Genomic DNA, 24,909 nt, shown 5'->3' on the forward strand with positions numbered 1-24,909 from the left:
TTTGATCTCTAAATTTGCCTCAAATATTTTTACATTAACCTTGTCACAAAGGAATATAGCAGCACATTAACTGTTCCCTATAAATTTAAACCGGAACTGCAGTCATCACCTCTAAACAGTCTGTTACTCTTCATAACAATCAGTTGTATTTAGATTTGCTCTACATCTTAAGTTTATGAGGGCCAGAATTCCCAGTTTTTCTCAGCATCAGTAGTTTTTCATTTCTTGGTGAAGGTAAATCTGAATTTTGCTGCCAATGTTGTCCCAGCTGAGCGGAGGTGTCAGGCAGAGCTTCCTTTTCCAAATCCGTGGTTGCTCAGTTTGCAGGCATCTGGAGTGCTGGAGGTGAACCTTAAGATACTGTGTTATTTCTTCATTAATGCTTATTAAGCCATGTTGTATTGTAAGGAGGAATAAGAAGGACCTCTAGACTTAAGAGCGGTTATATTTCTCAACAGCATTAGAAGTTAGTCCTTAATATGTGTCTGTTCGTTTTGCCAGAGTTGGCTGTTTTCTCTTGCATTAACAACTGAGCAGAGCAGCTCACAAGCTGTAAGGCTATTATCTTTAACTTGCATTTACATATTTGTGCTCTGCTGAGTAGAATAATCCCTTGCTTTGCAGCGTATAGTCTAAATGTCACGTCCTTTTCTAGTTTATGACTTAATACACTGCTTTGCCTAAATGTCACGTCCTTTTCTAGTTTATGACTGAGAAAAATAAGGCCCAGTTTATTCATTCATAACACTCGTGTAAACCCTTTAATAATTCTCCTTTTTCATGACTGTTGGTTCAGTTTTTACACTGTAACTGTGGGGTTTTTTTCATATTCGGCCTTTTCTGTCCATTTCTGCTTTACAAACATCTCAGGTAGTTTCTTGCCTTAGCAGTGATTGGTAAGATATTTATTGAGAAATCAGAGCCTTCCAGTTTACCAAGAAAGTTTGAAGACAGAAATTGGAGAGGAGTGACAAGTAGGTTAGAAATATAAAGTCAGCCTTTAGTAAGGCATATATGTGTGCGTGTGTGTATTTATAGATGGGGGGTGGGTGTGTGCATATGTGTGGTTTTATGTTTGTCTGCATTTATCTGAATCTATCAAATAAATGACTACATATATCAAAATATTGTTTCATGGCTAGAAGCAGTAAGGTACAGAAGTATCCTAGTATTATGCTCTTGAAAGGGCTCAGCAACTGTATTTTTCTTTGTGTTATTGTTTCCTCCTCTACCCATTAAATGAAGTAAAGTGTTTATCAGAACATAAGGACTCATTCAGAAGCACAAATGTAAAAATAAGCACTGTTCATACGCAATGTCAGCTTATTCTGGGAATACAACTGTATTGCACTTAATAAAGGTAGCATCGCCTACCTTTTTAGATACCAGAGTGTTTAGTTCTTGGTATTCTTAGCAGTACTCATTAAATCGAAGTATTTCTGAAGGCTTATCCTAAGAAAGTCCAGTAACTTCACCTTGAATAACCGCGTTGGAATTTGAAACAGATTTATGGCAGAAACATGTGGTCCAAACAGCTGTCACGCAAAACCATTTAAAAAAATCCCTAAAGTCTAGTGAACTCAGAAATCTGTTGTGCATGATGTCTTGACTTTTTTTTTTTTTTTTTAAAACAAAGATAATACTAAATAGAACCTTCAAGGAAAACCTGTAATGTAGGTCTTTAGCATAAAGCCATAGCTAAAATAATGCGGTGTGCTTGGACAGATGTGCCTTTTTAACATAGCACTTAAGGACTTCAAATTTATAGCTCTCCTTTCCTGTGGAACTAACAAATAGTTTGATATCATACGTCAATGGAGGCATAAAAGTCACAGAAAACAAAACAGGATTTGGACAAGGATCAGAGAAAGAGAGAGAGAGTCATCATGAAAGCATCTGTCTTATGTTATGATCTTGGATATGATTAAAAAAATTTAAATTCTGTCAGTGTAATCTCTCCACAGCAAAGTTAGGAAATGCCAGTTTGTTTCCTGACAATGGTTCTATTTCCAGTTCCCGGCATACTGGGATGGGGAGGGGAGTCCAGGCTGCCTGGGCAGAAGCAGAGCAAACTGTTCCCTCAGCTGCTTTCCAGCGCTGGGGAATTCCCCTCCGTGTTGGGGACACTCGTTTCTGACCCACCCTGGCCTTTTCCTGTCTCATGAACAAGTTCATCTCTCGGGGAAATAAAAGGCAAAGAGTTTGGTGTAGTAAAAAGAAGAGGGAGCCTGTAGTGCAAAGGGTAACAGAGCATTCACAATGACATCTACCAATTTTTGGACCGTGTGGTTTACAGATCGAATAGATTATTTTAAAAAAACCAAACCAACCAACCCCAAAACCAAAAAAAAGCATAAGCAAATTTTACAAGTCTGTCTGAATTTTAACATTTGGAAAACAGTTTATGTGAATGGTTTTGCTATTTTTAGTGTTTCTTTATGGCAGTGTAAAGTCTCAGTGGAAAAATGGGTGGTCTGGAATGGAGAATATTTTGAGTGAAGCAATAAAAGGAAGAGGGAGACTGTAAATATTTCATATGCCATAATGGGGGGATGAGATGATAGTAGATATGTCAGAGGTATGATCATGACAGAGATAAATAGAGCAACATCAAAACCTCCACTTTCGAGTAGAAGAGTCACTGGAAGAAAAAAGCCCTTATTTTGAAAAAATAAGTTGGTACAGCTCCATGTGACAGTGGATAAGTACATGCTTATTGGTCTGACTGCACAATCTATCATAATAATGCTGTTAGTTTAACAGGAGCTCACCTCAGACATGCTTTGATTTCTTTAAAAGCTGTAAAGTTTCATTAAAATACTCCTTTTTTTCTTTTCTATTTTTTCCTTTCTATATAAGAATTTCTCTATGGCTAATTTGCAAATGCCAGTTAAAACATGAGTTTTAATATAGTATTCGGAGAGCTTTTTTTCAAATAAACAGCATTTTATTAATTGTTTTCCATTTTTTTTTCTTCTGCCTCTCATTTCAGAACGGTTTGATCACCACTGTCCCTGGGTAGGCAACTGTGTGGGGAAAAGAAACTACAGATTTTTTTATATGTTTATTTTATCTCTGTCCTTTCTGACAGTCTTTATATTTGCATTCGTTATCACCCACGTCATCCTTCGTAAGTATGCTGGTGAAATCAGATTACGTATGTAGCCATTTGCCTTGAGTTTTTTATTTTTAAGTTAATCTTTTGATCATTTAGGGTTTATTTATTTATTTATTTATTTACTTGCCTTTTCTCTGAAGCTTCACAATCCCCAGTGAGCCCCATTCTGGTCTCTAGCAGACCCTGATCATGGTAGTCATTGATCTAGTGCTGGCTTTATATTAATACAGTGTTAGTTTTCTTAATTTTTTTTCCTTTTATGGATGATTTCTTGGAAAAGCAGCACACAGTCTGTATGTCTTAATATACAGACAGTATAATTTTCCCCAAGAAGTTCTATGTGCTTTTTTAACTGTAAGCATGGGTCACTTGTCATCCAAATAAACGGGTAAATTATTAGGAAGTAGACTGGAGCTATTTTACACTTTTTTGTTGTTTCCTGTTTAGTTTTACATCTTTCTCTACCCTATTTTAAACACAAGTTAGCTTCATTTGCATAGACATTCTGAGAACAACCAATTCATAATGGATTGAATCAGATAAACTATAGGAAACTGAATATTCATGAGTTTGACATTGTTTGTTATTTGTATTCTGGATTGGTTTAGAGGAGGATATTTTCAAGACTCTTTTGGGTACTGTCTTTTTTTTTCTTCCACACACCTAACAAATTTTGTTAGCTCCTATATGATGATGATGTTTTAATTTATGGTGGATATGGATAGGTTATATAGCTTTGTCTTTACAGATCTTTTGTATGTTTGGGGTTTTTTTTAACCCACAATCACTAGATAGCTCAAAAACATTCTATCTTTTCACTAATTATATAGGATATTTTCTTGAACAGTATTTCTTTAGTAATTTTGGAAATGTGATCTTTTTATTTCTTTGTCTTCTGTATTAGAATGGAAACTTGATAAAAGCAATAATGTCAGTTTATAACACATTTATAAAGCTAACTTGATAATGGCAACATTTAGAGACCGTTTTACTGAAAAATATGCCAGATTGTGCTCAGTTTCCTAAATTGCTTACACTGAGCATGGAAAACTTGTATTTTAAGGAGGAGAACTCCTGCTCTTATTTGTGCTTCACAAAAGAAGGATAAGAGCACTGAGAGGCTCTCCTAATAGCTCAGAAATCTAGCACAAAGGCTAGAACAAGGGGCAGTTAATTTTGAAGGAATCTGGATCGACAGGTGGTTCTTACTGCCAGATACAGCAGTTCTAATGCTGGTTGAAAGAGCTAAGAAAAGATATACATATTGTTTTAAATGGGAAAAGTAATTATTGGAAAGAGAACACTTTCCATTAACACTTAAATCCTTGAAGTTTACTTAGACATGGGTTTGTTCTGTCTTTGTTAGAATTTACTTTGTTAGAATTTAGGAGTTGAAAACATTACCAGTCTAACAATGTAAAACTACTTTTCAAGCTAGTCTACCTTTATTTCATAAAGACTATAATGCTTTTTTGCTTTAGTTTTCAGCATCTGAATTACCAATATTATGCCAGTATTTCATGTTCTGTATGTCAAGTAGATTTATGCAGTGGCTTTTAACTTTACAGTGTCCATACCTAAACTCTGAGTATGAACTAGACAAAGATCAGAGAAATTAATTGTGCCTCTTTGTGCCTGAGAAGCACTTTAGCATTGTGTAGGTGTTACAGATAATGTTTAGTAAATGTTAAATGCTGAATTGTCTAAGTATATCAGCTGTAAAATATTCTTGCTAGGGAGGTTTATCTGCCTTGGATGAGACAGGAAAAACCTCCTAAGTTCTAAAGATTGGTTGGTCCTCAAAGGCAATGGAAGCAGGTATGAACTGTGATTAGTTCTTCAATGTTTATTTGCTACATTTGAGTTTCAAACCCAGCTTTCAAATTTATCTACTCTAATCTTGACTGTGTTCAAAAACAAAAAAAAAGGAAGAGATCTTTACAAATAAGATTTTTTTATCATATCAATCGTTCCACTGTCTCTGTGCCTACTGAGCTTCTGGATGTTCTCTTATCTACCCTGCTGATAGTTACTGGTCAACCACTTTTGTTGTGCTTTGCAGCCCTGCGGTTCTTCAGCTGATGCAAACCCGTAAACAGGACTCTCAGTTGCTTAATCTGAACCTTTGCACTGGGAATAGACCGCTTTGTGTTAGCGTGTCTAAATAAAGTCTCCGTTTTCAGACCTGGGACTGTGGTCTCCCTGCAGTGTTTCAAAGTCATTCATCCGTGTTGCCAGAAGTCCTGGCAAAATTCTTGATTCTAGAGGAAGTCCTGCTGACTTAGTCAAATCCTGTTCTTAGCTTTTCCTAAGACAATCCTAGCAGGATTACCTTCAGAAACACTTCCAATGTTAGACTGAATGCCTTCTAACAATATTCACTTATAAATATCCCTCGGTCCCCTTCTAGGATCTTGTAGGCATTGACATTACAAGAGAAAAAAAATTCCTTTTTGATTCGTCTTAATAGGGAAGTTCCTTTTCTGACCTTGTTGATTACATAGGAAACCTGATTTGGGGTTTTTTTAAATGTCTCTTGATTTATACAAATTTTTAAAATTTGTATGATTTTTTTAATACAACTTGCAAGCTGGCATTTTTATAATTTTTGATGGGCCTAAGTGGTGACAAGGTACGAGATACATCTTAACTTTTTGTTTTCTTTGGCCTTCGGAGGCATTTGTTGGAAATTCAGCCTTTCCAGGGTTAAGAACACGTGCACATAATATTGTTGAAGATGATAAAATGAATTTGTGAATCAGATACGTTAAAGGTATTGTCTTGCAAGTTTTTTTTCCATCTCCCCAAACTCAACACATGTTCAGGAGTAGTGCCTGTCTTTGCAGCTACTCAGCTCTGTTTGAGGCATCAGTGTTTCAGCTGTTTGTTACAGTGAGGATCTTTCTCCTTCTGATATATTGGGAACTGCTTGGGGTAGTGTGACCAGCAGTAGGGAATAAGGATCACACCTACCTGCTGCCATTGTCATTAAGGATCCTAAAAATAGTAAAAGGGGAGGGAAAGTTCCATTAGTCTTGTGCCTTTGAGGATAAGAACCAGTTGTAAGAGTCTGAAAAGGCTCAGAAATAGAAGGTAAGTAACTTTCCCTTTTTTAATGGCAAAGAGTAAAATTGATCAGGCAGATATAGAGAATATATATGTAGAGAATATATATATAGAGAGAATATATACACACACATATGTATTTTTCTTTTTTGTTTTAAAGACAAGATTCTTCTCTCTTTATACAAATCTTCAGATGAATTTAGCTAAGGGGAATTTTTTTTTTGTGGGAAAGGCTTTCAACCTGATGCATTGAAATCATTTAAGTTATACAGTTAAATACCAACTGTGTGCTGGTAACTCTGTGACATTGAGTCACTTTCTACAAACTGATTCATTGTTGCAATCAGCAAATTGTCAAATTACCCTTTTTTGATTAATATCTCATGGTTGTGGAACCCAAGTGGATGCTTCTGCATCTCTAGTTCATTGAATAATGCTGCTCTTGAACTCTCTTCAGATATTCTCTTATTTGCCCACAGGCAACAAGCACCTACTAGAAAAACCTTCTCTGCAGGTGCAGTAGGAGCAGGATTATAGTCTAGAGAACTTTGGCTGTTTCCAGAACAAAGGAGGGAAAGCTGAGAATCAGAGTTTATAGAATAAATTTTCCAAGTCAAAAAGTTGCTTCGAAACATAGTATTTCAAAATAAAAAAAGTAGCTTGTAATTTTTTGCTTCCATATTAGGTCTGACAAGAAGAGGGATAATCAGAAATCTTGTTCATGGGAAAGTATGCATGCATCAATTTGGTATGACTGAGAAAATATCACGCAGATGGTAGACCTGATAACTTACCCAAGGGTTTTTTCTGACGTTGTTGCTGCTGAGCAACATTTTCTCAGATTCGCGTTAGTAAATCTGTTCTATGATTATTCAGTTGATCTTCAAATATTAATTGTGTTAACTATGGTGAAAACAACCAGTGGTCTGATTTCTTACTCAGCTGGTAATTTTGGGTTCTGTTTCTACAGGTTCTCAACAAACAGGGTTCCTCAATGCCCTGAAGGACAGTCCTGCAAGATATCCTTTCACTGAAACAAATTGTAGATCTTGTTGCAAAATAACATGTGAGATGTGGTTTTGTTTGTTTTCTTGCTGTTGTTGGATATGTGCATTTGGGATTTTTATCAGTTAATGATTTCATCACTTCCTGAATGATAGGATTTCTCGCCACATGTTGGAGGCAGGAAAGGGATCATAGCCTGGGGTGGTTTTTATTCTTCATCTTTTGCAGAGTAATACTCTTGACAAAGGTCTGTAGTTTCCATGTGTGACAGAAATATGCTCCAAATATTTGTGATGGAATTCATAAATATATTTCAGACTGTACCCATACTGTGGTTTCATTTAAAATATTCAAGAATTCTTCTGGTTTTACACAGAAAGTAACCAAAATGGCTGATTCTTGTCAGGACAGAAAAAGTAGATTGTGGAACAACTGAAACCATAAACTGTCCCTGAAGAGTTCAACTCCTGAAAGTATTCTTTTGTTGATTTACTGGTTTTAGAGAAGTAATTTTCAAGTATTAACTTCTGTTAAATTACATAAAGTATACAAGTGCATACCCAGGAACTGCTATTGCTGTTCAGCCTGGAGAAGAGAAGGACTCTGGGGACACCTCATTGTGCTTTTTCAATACACAAAGGAGGCTCATAAAAAAGACATGAAGAGACTTTTTTACCAGGGCCTGTAGTGACAGGACAACGGGCAACAGTTTTAAGTGACAGAGGGTAGATTTAGGTTGGCTGTAACAAAGAAAGCTTTTATGATGAGGATGTTGAGACACTGGAACAGGTTTCCCAAGAAGCTGTGGATGCTCCGTCTCTGGAGGAATTCAAGGTCAGGTTGGATGGGGCTGTGAGTGACCTGGTCTAGTGAAAGATGTCCCTGTCCGTGGCAGGGAGGTTAAACTAGATGATCCCTAAAGATCCCTTCCAGCCCAAACCATTCTATGGTTCTGTTCTTCAAACACTCCATGTTCTTTTTATCACTTCATGGGAGCTTTCTGTGTATTTTCTACTCAATGAGAATGAAAAAGGCTCCTTCTGTCAGAAAGCAGCTAAAATAATGGAAAAATGAGAAGCTGTCATAACGTCTGTTTGGTTTCTTCCTTACATTTCTGTACAGACTGTAAGCTTCCTGCTCCTTATGTATATGTATTGAATGGTTTGTGTCTGAATAAGCAGTTTGCACCTCTCACCACAAAGGTACTATAAAAAGAATTCTTTCCCATACTTTGGCCGAGGAAAAGTCTTTTGTCTGTTGTGCCTCACAAGGTTTGCTCTTTTCCACAGAAGAGTAGGAAGAAAGAACTCTTACTTTGTCATTTCTAGTTCTGCATAAAGACAGACCTGTCTTTCCAGCTAGTTTTTCCAAGTGTCAAATTCTCCAAGTTCCGCAGATACATTTATTTTTTTTTGTGTGTGTGTATGTGTTTATCAGGTAGAATCACTGAGCTGTTAACTCCCTTTTTAAACAAAACCACTGTTCTGATTTTTTTTTTTGTATAATTAATTTTACAAAGCACAAACTGTTCCAAATAGCACAACAGTAGCTTCCAATTAAAACAATTGTAATCGCTTAATACAACAGATGATTCGTTCAAATTATTTTCAAACTGAGAGTAGCTTTCAATTGTCTTTAAATCAAAAGGTAATTGATTATGCAATTGAGGATCCTTGTACGGGAACAATGGGCTGCTTATTCATAATTTGTATTTGGAGATGTGCTACTTTGAAAGGCTCAGTAGCGTATCTGCTAGAAATGGCCTGGTTTGATAGTGATATGTTGGACAATTTAATAGCTTGGCTACAATTCCTAACAGTAAAAAATTAAGTTGCCCAAATAGTATTGGGAATGCTGCTTTGGAGCAAGCCAGTCAATTCAGGCCCAAAGAACATTGCCATTTCTATCTTGCTAACGAAGCTGTGAGAGAAACCACAGGAGTGCTATATCATTTTATGCTACTAAGTTATACTTTATATTGAATAGAATATATTTTTTGTGCGTTTGGTTTTAAATTAAGGGACTTATGTTTAATTCGTGGAGCCTTGTTAATCTAGCATAAACAGCCCCAGCTGTTCTAGAGATCTTTTGGATCTTCTTGTGGGGAACTGAAGGAGGTCCCTTTCAGTGAGGAACTGAAAGAGGTTTTGAACTAAAAGGAATTCCCTTTTTTTGTCAGTAGGGATTGCCTTGTGAAGGGAGAAACTCACTTTTCAGGACACTCTTGAGTGTAATCATGGTGAGGAACGTCCTGTTGGTGGTGTGCTCAGTCATCTGATGAGGTTTCAGGGAGCCCTTCTCCTTTTTGGGTTCCCCTTTTCTGACCTGATGGTTCTTTGGTGTGTAGATTCTACCCAGCAGTGCTCATCTACAGCCTTCCTTATGATCTCTTCCTTCTCAAAGCCCAGTTGGGTGCCCTTGTACGGTGTGTAATGTTTTGGGGCTGTTTCCTTCTTTTATGCCTTTCTGAACCCTCTGCTGACAACAGTCTGCTTCCTTGTTTTAGCTGTGCCTGTTGCACAGGCAGCTGAGACCCAGTTCCTCCTTTGGGTTGGTTGGACTCCACAGAGTTCGAGGAGGAGATGAGAGGGAAAGAGTAGGGAAGGTGCTGCTCAGCAACGCACTTGGGTCATCCTGCTGGACTTTTAAACCCTTCTGGGTGAAGTAGGTTCTAGGGGAAGTTACACAGACAATTTAGGTATTTCCCAATTCGTTAAGTGAGTGCAGACTTGCAATACAAGACCCTTCACTGTTAACTAATATTAGTATTATTTATCACAAATACTAAAGTCCATCCATGCATTTTCCAGTCTGTGTCTGTATAATGGTAAGGAGCTGTCATATTTCTCTTCTATTAATAGGTTCAGCGATAAGGATGTTTTGGTATGTTTTAAGGCTGTGTCCTTGTTCTGGCATATTTTGAGTTATGTTGTCTTGGAAACTGACTTCACTAAAGGTTGGCATATGGTTAATATACAGATTATTTTTATCTTATTCTTTTCCCATTGTCTTGTTCCTACTGATTTATTATATCTGTTTTTCTAGGAACCAAAGCTTTTTCTGCTGTTGATTCATGTTCCCCAAAAAAAATTTACTATTGAAGTGTTGTGGAAAATAACAGTCTTGAAGCAGATACAGTCTGAGTTCATGGCTATTCTGTATAAATAAAAATGTATATAAATAAAAAACAATGGCAGGAAGCCTTCTCTAGAAAGATGGTCTTTATGCTTGGCTATATAAAGTTTAGAAGCACCTTCATTGTCTTATTGCTGAGATGATGACTCCTTTAGAGTTAAAGGAATGATATGAACTGTTGTAGGTCTGCAACACGGGTTGTTAACTGCCTTTCCTGGTATAACAATCTCACTTCTTAAAGTCTGGTTACTTCTTTATGGCATTTGGGATATGCAGTTTATAAGGAGTGAAAACACAGCTAGTTTGCAATGTGAAAAAAGAAAATGAGTGAAAGGTGCAAGCTTAAAAATAACAGACAACACAATTTTGCTGGGTTTTACCTTTCATACTACACTGAGGAGTGTAATTCTGTGCTTCTCATCTATTGTTCCAACTGGGGGAAGTTAGAAAAGATAAAGGTTGGTCTTGCAGTGCGAAACCACTCAGTTCAAGTAGTTCAAACCAAATCAGGATTGAAGCTGTTTATTGATTCATTAATGACACTCATGATTAATGACACCATGATGATTAATGACACACGTTAATGATCACTGATTGCTGGATAATTATATATTCAGGGTCAATATTGGTAACAGAAAAGATAAATGGCTGTATTAGACGCTTAAGGAATGTTAATAAACACCTACAAATGTCTAAACAGCCTTCTGTAACTCAACCCCCAAAAGTTTGCTTAAGGAATGTTAATAAACACCTACAGCCTTCTGTAACTCAACCCCCAAAAGTTCTGGTGGTGCACACATGCACATGCACTCCTTCGTTGCCCTCTTGGAGGTGTGGGTGCTCTTGCTGCCCATGTACCCGTGCTGCTCCCTACAACACGCAGGTGAGAAAGCACCCCATGAGCTCACATGTGTGTCCCTTGGGTGTCAGTCCCTGTATGTCACCCCCCATACTGGTGGTCTGCTGCCTGGATGCAGACTGCTAAGGGTGTTTTACAGGGAGGGTGCTCTGCTTAGTGGTGCACACATGCACGTGCACCCCTTGGCTGCCCTCTTGGAGGTGTGGGTGCTCTTGCTGCCCGTGTACCCGTGCTGCTCCCAGGCTCGACAAATGCTGGCAGAATGACTTGTGGCTGCACCAAACCAAGTTTTTGGTGTACCCGTGCTGCTCCCTACAACACACAGGTGAGAAAGCACCCCACGAGCTCACGTGTGTGTCCCTCGGGTGCCAGTCCCTGTATGTTGCCCCCCATACTGGTGGTCTGTTGTATGGATGCAGACTGCTAAGGGTGTTTTACAGGGAGGGTGCTCTGCTTAGGCTCGACAAATGCTGGCAGAATGACTTGTGGCTGCACCAAACCAAGTTTTTGACGGTTTTTGAATGTCATCAATTAAGAACAGATTTAGATTGGAGATTAGGAGAGGGTTCTTTACTGTGAGGGTGGTGGAGCACTGGAACAGGTTGCCCAGGGAGGTGGTTGAGGCCCCATCCCTGGAGATATTCAAGGTGAGGCTCGAGGGAGGGTGCTCTGCTTGGGCTCGGCAGATGCCGGCAGAATGACTTGTGGCTGCACCAAACCAAGTTTTTGATGGTTTTTGAATGTCATCAATTAAGATCAGAACCACTCTTCAGTAGTTTCTGGTCTTTTTCAACCTGCAGGCCCTCAAATATTTGCTGGTGTAGATGACATTCCGTGGCCTGTACACTAATGCCCACTGCTAATGTGCTTGCTTTTCTCAGTTTAATTTTTGCTGACCCCTTTGAAGTACTCCAGAGATCTCAAGGGACTTGTGGACTATAAGTTGACTACCCTGAATTTTGTGATTCACTGCTAATGTGCTTGCTTTTCTCAGTTTAATTTTTGCTGACCCCTTTGAAGTACTCCAGAGATCTCAAGGGACTTGTGGACTATAAGTTGACTACCCTGAATTTTGTGATTGTAACTGCTTGTTATTGGATATAGTACTTTTTTATTCCATTTACATATGTTTCCTTGACTTTCAATTACTGTGCTGGAAGCTGTGGTGTGTTTTTTCTCAGTATGGTCCATTGTTGGCCTCTCAGGTTTTCACACGTATTTGATCAGCTCCAATCAAACAACAAATGAAGATGTAAGTTCATAGTATATTTATACATGCATGTTTCTGAATAGGAGGAGGAGATGATTAATTCTAATTGCATGCAGGTTTTCTCTGTTATTCTTGGAGGAGTCATACCTGCCTGCATAATTTTGTGAATACCTCATCAGGAAAGAAGGAAATAACCCGGTCAGCCTTGATTCAAAATATAAATAGACTTATATATGTTGTAGTTTGAAGATGTGTGTAGGTTGAAGATGTGTCCATTAGCATTTACACCCACAGGACCTGTATCTTGTAATAGGAAAATAAAGAAGAGAGGAAACAAAGAAACAATAATACTTTATACAGCAGGAAATTACTAAATAGTTTTCGGTATCTCTTTTTCACTGAGAGTCCTAAATATTCTTTGACTGAAAAATTGCTTGCTATAAAAATTGCAAAGTATATTGAATTCTCAAAACAAAATTTTCATCCTTTATTTTATTTTTCCTTTGAAATTTCTTTGCCAGCTTGAGCTTCAAAACCTTAGCAAGGACTATGTCATTAAATTAAAGGTCAACTTTCTAATTTCTACTGTTACCCTATTTTGCTTTGAGGTTCAAAACCTCTAGCAAGGAATATGTCATTAAATTAAAGGTCAACTTTCTAATTTCTACTGTTACCCTATTTTGCACATAGGGTTCCATTGTTTTGGTGTGAAATTATGTTAAACTGTATGTGGAAGCTTCTTGTGTCCTCCCCAGACTAAAAGCAGAAATACAAAATGAATGAAAGGAGAAAGTAAAAATAGCCAGGTAGCTAATTATATAGAAAGCTTGTTGGAATTTAGCAATTAATCTAACAAATTACTGCAAGTTTAAAATTATTTTATTGTCATTTGTTTTGCCTTTTTTCCATAGGTATCTAGCAAATGTAAAAGTAGCATCTTTGGGACTGTCAGACATGTTTTGTTATTGTTTAAGATCATGATTAAAACTATAAATTTTACAATAAATACCAATCAACCAAAAAAAAACTTATCAAGCAGGCTCAGAAAGAATTATGCCTCAGCATCAAGTATCCAAGCAAGTAGCCTGACTTTGAATCTACCTCATTAGTAAGAAAGATGGGATACTCTGGTATTCCTTAGTTACTAGATTTAGGCCAACATTGCCTCTCTAGATGGACCCAGCATGTTTCCACCCATCAAATAAAGGTCTCGTCTGGATTGTTGAAAGTCAGATAGCAGGGAACTGCAGCAGCATAACACATCCGAATTTCAATTTAACTGTTTGGTAATTTCATTTAAAGCGTACTTTTCCAGTTGAATACAGTAAGACATTTTACTCAGGATCTCAAGCATCTCACAAGCAGAAAAGCAAGACTGGCTAAAAGAAACATAATATGGGCTAAAAGGTAGTAATAACTGCTCTTGCTTCATAATATTTTAGAGCTGTTTGTGGGCATGAGGGAAGGTAATGTTGGGTGGTGTGGCACAGTTTGAGAACTTACCCAAGGGCATGGAGAAGTTCTGTTCTGTTACTGCCTTTATTGGTATGTTGCAATTGAACCTCTTCTGTAGGACATACCATAATATTTATCAAATTAGACTATTATGTTTAGATGCTGAAATTCCTACTGTGCTTGTAAGGTTTTAGGGTTCAGCCTTTCACAACAGCCCAAAGCTTTAAACTGTTTGAAAAGTTGGAATCATAGGTTTTCTTTAGTCTGTCTCTGATGTAGTATATTGCTGCTTTGGTAACCCTGGATTTATCTCAGCCATTTTCTGTATTGTATTATATGTGATGCATTTTGTTCATATCTCTTCAGATTAAAGGATCGTGGTCAAATAAAAGAGGTAAAGAGAACTATAATCCATACAGTTATGGCAACATCTTCACAAATTGCTGTGCTGCACTCTGTGGGCCCCTCTCTCCAAGGTAAGAGTATCAAAAATATTGTTAGTATACATCAAGCCATGTGATTATTGATGAAAAAATGTTCTTTCTGATTGCTTGAGAAGCAAACTTTGTTTTACTGTCCATTACAAGCTTTAATTAAGTTTTTCTTCAGCAGTAAAGAGATAAGTTGGGAAATTGTGGTTAAACTAAGTTAGTGATCCGATCCTGTAAAATATATTTAAGGTTGACATCTGAAATGAAAATAGACTTGTTTATCTGTTGTTTGAACCTTTGCCACTGCAGTTAATATCTTCTAGCAATAAAAAATTCCTAGTAGTTAGCTATTGTGTTAACTCTTACATACCTAAGAGATGTGACAAGAGTTTAGGAAAGTTTAGGAACCTGAATTCTACAACTAGTTTGATAATGGTTCATTTTTGTCTTTTCACTCTGGACTGTTTAATTTAAATGAACAGTATTTTTTCTTTATTTATACTGTTAACATATATACATTAAACTGAATTTGGAGGTCTTACACCAAAACAATTCCAGAGAAAGCTTAATGGATTAATTTTTGATGCATACATTTTCACTTTTGAAATCCAAAATATTTGTATATTCAAGGTTGCAATGGCTTTACAGCTTGAACAAAATGTAAGACAGAGCTGAGACTAGAGAAATAAAACTGGAGCAGGAAAGACATAATTCTCTTCTTTTTCCAGTGCTCCATGTTTATGTATTTCACGTACTATATGTACAATAGAGACCCAGTTCCTTTGTAGAAAGTGGCTGACATCTTGCGCGTTATTTTTGTGGTGCACTCATTGGTTGAAGCTGTTTTGCTTTATCTGGAATTACGGAGTAATGAACCAGAGCTGTTGAGAAGAAAGAAAGTATAGGCCAGTTGTTTTCCAGGTGTTTCATTGGAAGTGGGATATCTGCCTTTGCTATTATGAATATCCACAGTGGTTCTTCTATGAGCAGCAAAAGGTCAACAGGAGAGACCAACATCTTTTCCGAAGGAGGAGACAACTGAGTTAAGATTTCCACATGCTGGGGTTAACACTGTTATCCCTGTGGTGGGAAAGAGTAACCCTGTTTCTGCTCCCTGCCTATCTGCATGGTGCCTGAAACCAACCCTTTAATTCTGCCATTTTGCTTTTCATGAAAATATTTCATATAAAAACTCAGTGCTATGCTTCAGACTCTTTTGTTTGTCTCCAAATGGAAATCTTTATTAAAAGTACATAAAGTTCTTTTAAATACATAATTAAAAGTACATAAAGTCATATGAGGAGAAGCTGAGGGAACTGGGCATGTTTAGTCTGAAGAAGAGGAGGCTGAGGGGGGACCTCATTGCCCTCTACAGCTACCTGAAAGGAGGTTGTAGAGAGGTGGGTGTTGGCCTCTTCTCCCAAGGGAATAATGACAGGACCAGGGGAAATGGTCTGAAGTTGTGGCAGGGGAGGTTTAGATTAGATATTAAGAAGAATTACTTTACTGAGAGAGTGGTCAGGAGCTGGAACAGCCTGCCCAGGGAGGTGGTGGAGTCGCCTTCCCTGCAGGTATTTAAGAAACGTGTAGACATGGCTCTTCAGGGCATGCTCTAGTGCCCAAGATTAAGGGTTTGTGAGTGGGTGTGATGTGGTGGGGTGTTGTGGTTTTTGTTTTGTTGTTTTGGGGTTTTTTTTTGGTGGGTTTAGGGGTTTTTTTTGGTGGGTTTGGTTTGTTTATTTGTTGGGGTTTTTTTGAGGTTAGACTTGGTGATCTCAGAGGTCCCTTCCAACCATGGTGATTCTGTTTCTCAGTATTTGAAATAGCAGTTTAGGCTGATAAAAGTAGCAGCACACAATAGACCAGAATAACATTGGCTTCTGTGTGTCAACAGAGTTTGCTCTTTTTCCTAAATTCCACATAGCGACATAACTTATTTAGATGCCAAAGTATATGTAGAGTTTCTACAGAGAGATATTTTGTGACCAATAGTAAAAATGTACTGACTGTAAAATGTAAATTATAACCTTACTTTTTTCTAAACTTTTAATCTCGGCTCTGTCCCAAGTCACTAGATATTAATCTCTTTCCTTGAATTCTGGTAAAGTGGTTTAGCAGAAATGACAGCTGAAAATTCAAAATGTTCAAGTGCCTCTGAGAGTGGAATGCAGATTAAGAGAGGATCTGTAAATAATCCAAATATTTCTCCCTTCTGTTATAGATGATGATTCTCATTTTCAAACCGATGCTACAAAATTCAGAATGCATTTTACATGACCTCAACAGTAACTTTCCAGTAACTTTCCAGTAATTTGATCCATAGCTGTAAGCTTAGGTCTAACTATTGTTCTGATAGAATAAATCATACACCTATTTTAAAGCATCTGATTTTTGAAGGAGTGCTCTCCCATGGCAGTTTGTAATCTCAGGTGGATTTCTAAGTGTTCTGAAGGTACATAAAAACCTGCTCTGCAGAACTTCATGGAGAGAGCTTAAACTGGTCTCTGAGTGGTGGAAACCTCATTGACTTTTGAGAGGGGAAACGCCTTCATTTTTCCAAGCAGCCTGTTCTTATGTTTAAAAATTGAATCTTGACCCTTAGCGAATTTAGAGGTCCCAGAAATCAGCAAATAAAACCAGTTCTGTGCTGGCTTGATCTCTCGGGTGTTTTAAGGCATTCCTGTCATTTTGTGTTAGTAACAGAAACTATAAACCCTGCAGATAAAATTTTATATCCTGTGGTAGAATTTGTAGTTTTCCAGATGGGAAGTAACATTATTCAGGTATGTAGGAAAAAAAAAACAAACATTTTTGCCCATGCTTAAAAATATGTGGAACTATCATTAATAGCTACATATAATTTAAAAAAAAAAAAAAAAAAACCAAAACAAAACAAAACCCTTTGAATGAATTGAAGCATAAACAGTAGAAAAGTTTTTATTGGTTTGGGTTTTGTGGAGGTTTGTTTTTTTTTGTATGGAAGTGGTAGGAGCAGGAGCTCATACGCATGTAGAATATAGTACTTTGGTCTGTACATTCAGCTTTTTTGAGAATTAATTACCAGAACCTAAGCGTGGTTTATAGATCTCAAATTGAGAGTAAAATTGTATGTGGAATTTTAGCAAAATCTTGTGTTAGGTCAGATGTTTCCATTGTATTTATGATTTTTATAATCTTTGCTTACTTTTATTAATTTCCCCATGACATATTTTCTTAAAACTTCTTATTTCCATCTATGAGTGCATCATTTTGGTAGGAATAGTGGAGCACTATGAGCAGTGTTAGGTAGCTGCCACGAAACACCTGGCAGGTAAGTTGTCTAAATAAGACTTCCTCTTTCTTTCTTTCAAAGTTTTGTGATTAAGTAGCTTTAATTTTAAGGTGTGGAAACTGATAAGAAAAGAACCTTCAAAACAGGCACTGATTCAAAATGCACTAGTGAGTTTTGTAATTTGTTTTCACGCCTGTGGTTTGCAATTCTTGTTTTTGTCGTGTCTATGGGTCAGCTTCTAAATCTTTTGTCAGTGATAAAAATCGAGAAAAATAGCAGTACATATGACTATATGGTGGGTAGTACTACAAGGAAACAATTACCTTGCTGATGAGTACAAATGGTCTTGTACTTCAGTTGAGTAAAAGGGGACATTTGAAGGAATTGGTGAGGTATTAAGGTCTGTTATATGACAGTAATTTTTTCTCCTTTTATTGAGAGGAGGTAGTTATTGATCAGAAATATCTCTAACTCTCTCCATTTTGATTATTCCCTAGCTTAATTGACAGAAGAGGATTTATACAACCAGATACACCGCAATTAGCAGGACCATCAAATGGCATTACTATGTACGGGGCCACACAATCTCAGAGCAACATGGTAGGAATCATCCCATAGTGTTGTTCATCAAGATTCCTGTGAATGTTTTCCTTCTCCACTTTCATGTGAACTAATCAAGTAATAACTAACTGGATACAGCTGACACTCTGGGTGGAATGACTTGTTTATTAACAGTAAAGGAAAAAAAGCCCAAGGCTCTTTTTTAATGTATGTTTCACACAGTGTCATAGTTATTGCTCATGGATTCTAAAAAGAGAGAGGCTTTTCTACACTGTTGATTTATTGAATATACTGGCATTTTGACTTGTACTGTTGACACCTGCTGTGTTTTTGAACTGGAATATTCAAGTATCATGGACTTGCTCTGGTTCATCATTTTCCAGCTAATTGTTATTTTGTATGGCACTTTCTTCATACTCTGTTTCCTCCTTTGCTTGTACACTGCGGTTTTGCATAGACTAATGTGTTTTCAAAAGCAAAGATGAACAAAGAGGAGTTTTCTAGGGGAGAAGTGTGTTGAAGGAAGAGCAGGAGGACACTGAACTTCCAATGATCAAAAAATGGCAACTGGATTGTTACAACAAAAGCTCTCTTTTGAAACTGTGCCAATAGTTTTTACTTTGTTTTTTGCTGGTAGCATTGGCTATCATAATGGAAGATAGGATTTCCAGTGCCAAGAAGAAAAGAATAACTGGAAAGAGATCCTTTTCCAAAGGCAAGCATCTTGCATATGTGCCTATTTCTGAATTGTTGTCCACATATCTTCGTATTATGTGGGTTCTAAGACTTTGTCAAAGAAGCCATGGGTTATGGACGCGACCACAAGGCCTTCTGACATAATTCAGCCTTTCTTTTGAACAAAAGAAGAAAAGAGACAGAAAAAAATCTGTCTCTTCCCAGACAGATTAGTTTTAGTGTCACTGATAAACTGCTATAAAAATTTTGCTGTAGTTCCTAAGCTGTTGTTGCTTACTATTTTGAGAATTAAATAGAAGATTTGCTAGTCTCCTTCAGGAAAAAAATGTATTAGAAACACAGTATTAACTCCTAGTCTTCTGAGAGGTAGTTGTGCAGAACAAGGTAATGCTCTATGCAAATTTTACTAAAAAAAAAATGTAACTCTGAAAAGACAAAAAAAGAAAAAAAAAAAGCAAACCTTAGAAATAGTCTGAGGTCTTTCAGGGATTAACCAGTCTTTCTGACTCTATCAAGGCTTCCTATTTGTGAGGATCATTAACACACATGTTAATGTTAATTAACACACAATGTCTCTGACATTAAATTACCTTAACATTATAAGAATTATACCTGCATTGTAAGAAGACACTGTCATTATTGCTAGATATTAATGAGAAAATCTTGTGTCAGTTTGATAGAAAATTGACTAAATTTGTTTCTAGAAATTGAGAGATCTGCTGCGGTATTACTTTTAAGTCAAACAGGTAGCTGCTATGATTTTAGAATGTATTATCTGTAATTATGCAAGTTCTTGAAGGATTTGAACTTCTTACATCCTAGAACATCACACTACTTGATCTGGGAAAGGTTTGAGTTCTTTAACAGTTATCAGTGTCACTTAGAAATATGCAGTTTTCATTCCTGAAAATGGGCCCTCAGAAAAAGCTTGAAAAATGTAATACATCATGTTTGATATTGAGGAATATCTTTAAGACTGTGATGCCATTTTTCTCAGGGTATTATTCTTGGTCTGTATCCAAGACCAGTTGGCTTCTAGTGGCAGCTGGCTATATCAGCATTAAATTTTCTCCCTTAAGTTTTGTTGCAAACTGTTGAAGACCTGCTTAGTTTCCCAGTCTCTCTGGCACTATTTTCCCTATTTAAAATCTTTCATTCTTTCCTGAGTTGTTTGAAGCATAAGAAATTTTAAATTCATTTCCTGCTGGCAAAATGCAGCGGGACATAACTTTGCCTCTGATTTGTTCTTGTTTCACATTTCCCTCTTCGTCTATTCTAAGATCAACCTTTTTCTCCTTCTCACTAGACTCTGCCTACTTTCAGGTTCTCGTCTCTCCTGCCTCATAAAGCAGCAAACAACAAAACTGATTTCCCCGTTTCACAGTTATGGTTTCAGTCTCATCCACATAAAAGACTTCCTTTTTTTCTACCAAAAAAAATTCACCTTACTCCTAGCTTAGTTGTTTTCTTCAGCCATTCTCTTCAGTTACCGGATTTTCTGTTCCGATTTAAATTTAGACAGAAATCAAGTAAAATCATTCTATTTTAACCTTTTCCCCATGAAGTGACCCCTAGTACTTTTCCAGGCTGTTTCTCTCAACATTCTCCCCAGTACAGGATCTTAAATTCTGAAGAAGTAGTTTAGGAACAGGAGCACTAGGAACCCCAGCCATTCGCTTGTTCTCCCCTGAAAAGGACTATGGAGGCTTCTTGAGTGAGAGGCAGTGGAGGAAACATTATGGCAGAAGTAAAGCAAAGTGTGCAGCATCCCATTGTTTGATTTTTTTAGTTGGGTGGGTTTTTTGTTTGGATGGTTTTTTTTAGTGGAGGAATCTCTGCAAGAGTCTCTAGAATCCCCCGTGCTAGAAATTCAGATGTAAACATCAACATTTCCTTTCCTTTTGGCTCAAAGGCTCCGGTGGAAACAAAACAGTAGAGGAAAAGTCTTTGTGGAAAGACAAGGTTTCCTTTTTACCTCGTGTCTTCACTGACAAAGGTTAGGCAAAAGATGGAATGTGATTCAGTCTTCCTTTCTGGAAGGTTGCATAGGTCTTGGGAAAAAGGCAGAGGCATAAAATGAAAAATGCTTTCTTGGAGCTGAGGCAGGTGGACCACAAAGGACTGGCTTGACGGGGATGTATCTGGTACTGCAGCATGTATTATTATGGTTTCAGATGAGGACAGGCAAAATGAAATTCCTTGACTTAAGACCACGTGTAGATTACAGTCATAGTTCATAAATACCTTTTAAATGGCAGAGGTTTAGCCATTTAGATGTCATCAGAGATAATTACACTATTTAAGCAAGTTTAACACCTCTGAGTATGGGAAATAACTTACATAGAAATCTGAAGTGTGTTCCAGTACACCTTTATGGTCTGTCTCCTTGGATTTTATTCCAGAATGCATTACATCCTCTTATCTCTAAATTGAATCTCAATGTCTAGATATTATATTATTTAATCCATATTGCGTGCTAAAATGTCTCTCCTGCCCATTGATATTAATTGGATTTTAATGAGCATCTTCTCACACACTTGTCTTCTCTTATTCCTTCCCTCTTTCCTTTCCTTCCTCAAACATTTGAGTCAGTCTTTCTAAATAGAATTCTTGTGCCTCACACTAGCCTTTCGTCATTCTTTAAATCTCTCTGGGTTGCTTAGTGTTATATCTTGCTTTCATTTATTTTAATATATCCCTTAGCATAGCATCCTTTTTAAATTTAAACTCAAAATAAATATCAGGTTAAGTTTAAACTTGCCAGACACTTGTTTTCAGTGCAATACATTATCTCTTATTCAGGATACCATTTCTGGGGCACTATTTTTGTAATTTAACAGCTTTTGTGGTAATTTTGCCTTTGAGACTCTGAATATTTCATATAGGACCTACCGTACTCATGCTAGTGACTCAGTTTGTCACAATCTCAGATAGTCAGATAATCAGTGCTTCATAGATCCATACTATTATTTTAATTTTTTCCTAGATATTTATAGAAGAGCTTTTTCTCCTGTTCTCTCCTTAACAACTCCCTTTTATTACTAAAAGGTGAAGCTGTATTTACTTTTTTGAAGGCTGGAAGCACGTATGTCTTTTTTTTTCCTGTTAAGTTCCCAGGGCTTTTAAGCTTTCCAATATAATTTGAAATTAATCTGGTAAATTCACTAGCTACCTTCTTAATACCCTTATCCATGTGACAAGTATGGTCACTTGCAGCTCACAATCTGTAGATCTGGTATTTCTGAAATATTTCCCTGTTTCATGTTATTGCTGATTATTTTTACAAGCTCTTCATCAGTTTGATTGTCCAAGTATTTCTCTTCTCTTTCTTAAGAATTTTTTTTGCATGAAACACAGTATCTGACCCATTATAAAATCATAATTTTCTCTGTATTCTTTCTTTCTTCCTCTTTTATTTTAAGGTTTACTTTCTTTTTATTCTGAAAAAAAGTTCTTATTTCACCATAAACCCATCAGCTATCATTACCTGGATCTGCACTTTTGTAGTACTTAGCTTTTTTTTTATAAAAGCCTGAGTTAATTCTTGGGTTTTGTTACAGGGTATTTTATTCTTTAGTAATCCATTATGGAGAAACACAGAATCTATCTCACTCCATGCACTTTTTTTAGAGGAATTAGTTTGGTTTATTTTTACTATGATGTCTCTAGAAATTCTCTGATGCCTTATGAAGTGATAGATTTTATTTCTATCTGCCCCTGTGTCAGGACAGGTTCATTTCTTTGTTTTTAAGAAATTCACTTGTACTCCAGGTACTGTGTGCCAAATTCCCCTGTTTCCAGTTCTCCCTTTCCTTTCCTGGATGCAAATTCTTTAGTTAGACTGTTTATTTTCTAATACATACTACTGAAAGTTGTAGGAACCCTAACAGTGCACACGCAACATTCGTTACCAGTGAGATGTGCAGGAAAGTCCTCTCCCAAGTGCTCACATCAGTATTTCTAGCACTGATCTGGAAACAGGAATCCAGCTGATCCAGGAAACATTGATTCTCCTCATCCTGGAGTGTTTTTTCCTTTGCTTTTCATATTCTCATTATTAGGAGTAAGTATTTCTATCATGGCAGTAAAGGGATCAACAAGGATAGGAGACCTGCTGTGCTGGGAGTTTTACAAGTGTGATTCCTTGTATATTTTCTGCAGTATTTCAAATATAATTTATCATTACCTGAAATAGAACTTAGGGCTCTTATCGTGTCAGCATTACTACAGTCAAGGTTGATAGAGGATTTTCATGAATGCATTTTACTTCACAGTTAAAATGTGTTTAGGGCACATGCAGTAAATAAACACCAAGATTTTCCTTTGGTTTGAGGTATGTTTTAGAAGCAATCCTTTCAATTGGGCATATTTACTGCATTTTTTTTTTCACATTGCAGAGCAGTATCAGGGCACATGAACTAGATTTCTCTCAGAAGATGTGGTCCCAGAGTGTACCCAACACGCTTTAACCACTCACAGACATTCAGTCCATAAGAACAAACAGTAGCTTGTCTGAAGTAAAATCCCTGGAAGAGGAATTCTGAATTTTTTTAGAGGCTTCAGAAGTGTTTCTCTTCATAGATCTACTCCTGGTGCACAGTAATACTTGCTGGTGGAGCCATTGACTTGGTGGGGTTTGTGGCTCAGTTGTTGCACAGTATCTGCAATGCTGGGATTTTGGGTGTGAAATCCCACAGCTGTTAGGAATAGTTACACAGCTCCATCCCTCCACTCTTTACCCATCTATTGCATCTATCCAGTCTGGTATTTCAGCATCCTTTCTGTTACTTCATGGCACTATCAATCAGTGCTGTCGGTCTCCTCCAAACTTTTTGGTGTTTGTACTGTATTCAGAGATGCTGAGATAATTCAACCTTCTTTTCTCCATCTTCTGAGAACTGTAACAATTCTTTAATATTACCAGTGTTTAGAAAAAAATTTAACGCAGTTAATTTAAAATTCAAAGTAAATAATCTCTGGCTTTGGCATTAGAAATGTGAACAATATATTGCCATGTACATCGTCTATGTTAACATGTATATTCTGTGTAGCTTAGAAAAAAAATCAGATTTTCTTCAGGAAAAATAATGAAAAATATTGTTTCCTTAGTTGTCTGTATTTATAATTTGTGAAATAAACACAGAATTTTAGGTATTGTCTAATTTGCTTTAATTTGTGCCTTTTGATGTGAAAATAAATACAGAGATGGCTACAAAATTCTATGCACATATATAACTGAACTTCTGTACTTGTAGAACTTATTAAACTTGTCTTACCTTCAGAATCTGCTGTTCCTCTGAAATAGTGGAAATTGTAAGTGGAAAATAAAATCAGTAGATCTGAAGAAAGAACGTAGCGGTAGAATAATTCCTACAGTAGAATTTTAGCTATTTAGATTCCAGTGCTTGGCTTCCTTTTTGTTACAATCATAGGCTTTTTCATTTCATTTGAAATGCTGGTGTTGAATAATTCATGTGATTAACAGCTGTTAAGACTTTTGGCTCTAAATTTAATTTAGTTAAGAGTGAAATACAGAATCAAGGAAAATCCTCCGTGATAGCCCTATAGACAGATCTCCTTTCCTTGTTTAGTTTTGTGTTGGCTGTTTAGACTGAAGAATAGTCTACCTGTACAGTATATGTTGTTTTTATCAGATGTTTTGAGAGCTCCATTGAACACATCTACCTTTTCTAGTATTAACCCTAATCTAGTCACTTTTGAAAGCTGTTTACAGCCTGAATTTTCCTAAGATATTTCATGTTGATCACTGTTTAACAGAACAAAAAAGAAGAAAACCTGAAAACCATCTGAATAAGAGGAGAGGCTTTAGGGAAGTGACAAGTGCATGGAAAATGAAGAAGAGATACGCAGCACCTGAAAAAGTTTTATAACACTCTGTTTAATGGAGCTTTATGAGGCTACTTTATCTTTTTGATATTGATTCATTGAAATGCACTAGAGTTCGGTAAGAAGAAAATGAGTTCAGACTATACAATGAGTTCAAGTAAATTACCTACAGCTAATTTAAAGCTGTGTGCTTGTAGTGCCTGGAACACATTAATGATTTCCTTTTGAAGATCAGTGCTGAAGCTTCACTAAAGC

General features: G+C 36.9%; 1 protein-coding gene across 4 annotated transcripts in view; it reads left to right on the plus strand.

The window, feature by feature from the left end:
* Window positions 1-24,909, plus strand: part of ZDHHC14 (zinc finger, DHHC-type containing 14) — a 125,615-nt gene that overhangs the window by 97,161 nt on the left and 3,545 nt on the right. For all 4 annotated transcript variants that reach the window (XM_014950748.1, XM_014950750.1, XM_014950749.1 and 1 more), the window contains exons 4-8: window positions 2,993-3,130; window positions 7,155-7,203; window positions 12,333-12,435; window positions 14,215-14,324; window positions 18,048-18,150. In XM_014950748.1, the coding sequence (XP_014806234.1) occupies window positions 2,993-3,130; window positions 7,155-7,203; window positions 12,333-12,435; window positions 14,215-14,324; window positions 18,048-18,150 (503 nt within the window). The remainder of the gene's footprint in view (window positions 1-2,992; window positions 3,131-7,154; window positions 7,204-12,332; window positions 12,436-14,214; window positions 14,325-18,047; window positions 18,151-24,909) is intronic.

Source organism: Calidris pugnax, unplaced genomic scaffold (assembly GCF_001431845.1).
Source record: "Calidris pugnax isolate Ruff unplaced genomic scaffold, ASM143184v1 scaffold24, whole genome shotgun sequence".
NCBI lineage: Eukaryota > Metazoa > Chordata > Aves > Charadriiformes > Scolopacidae > Calidris > Calidris pugnax.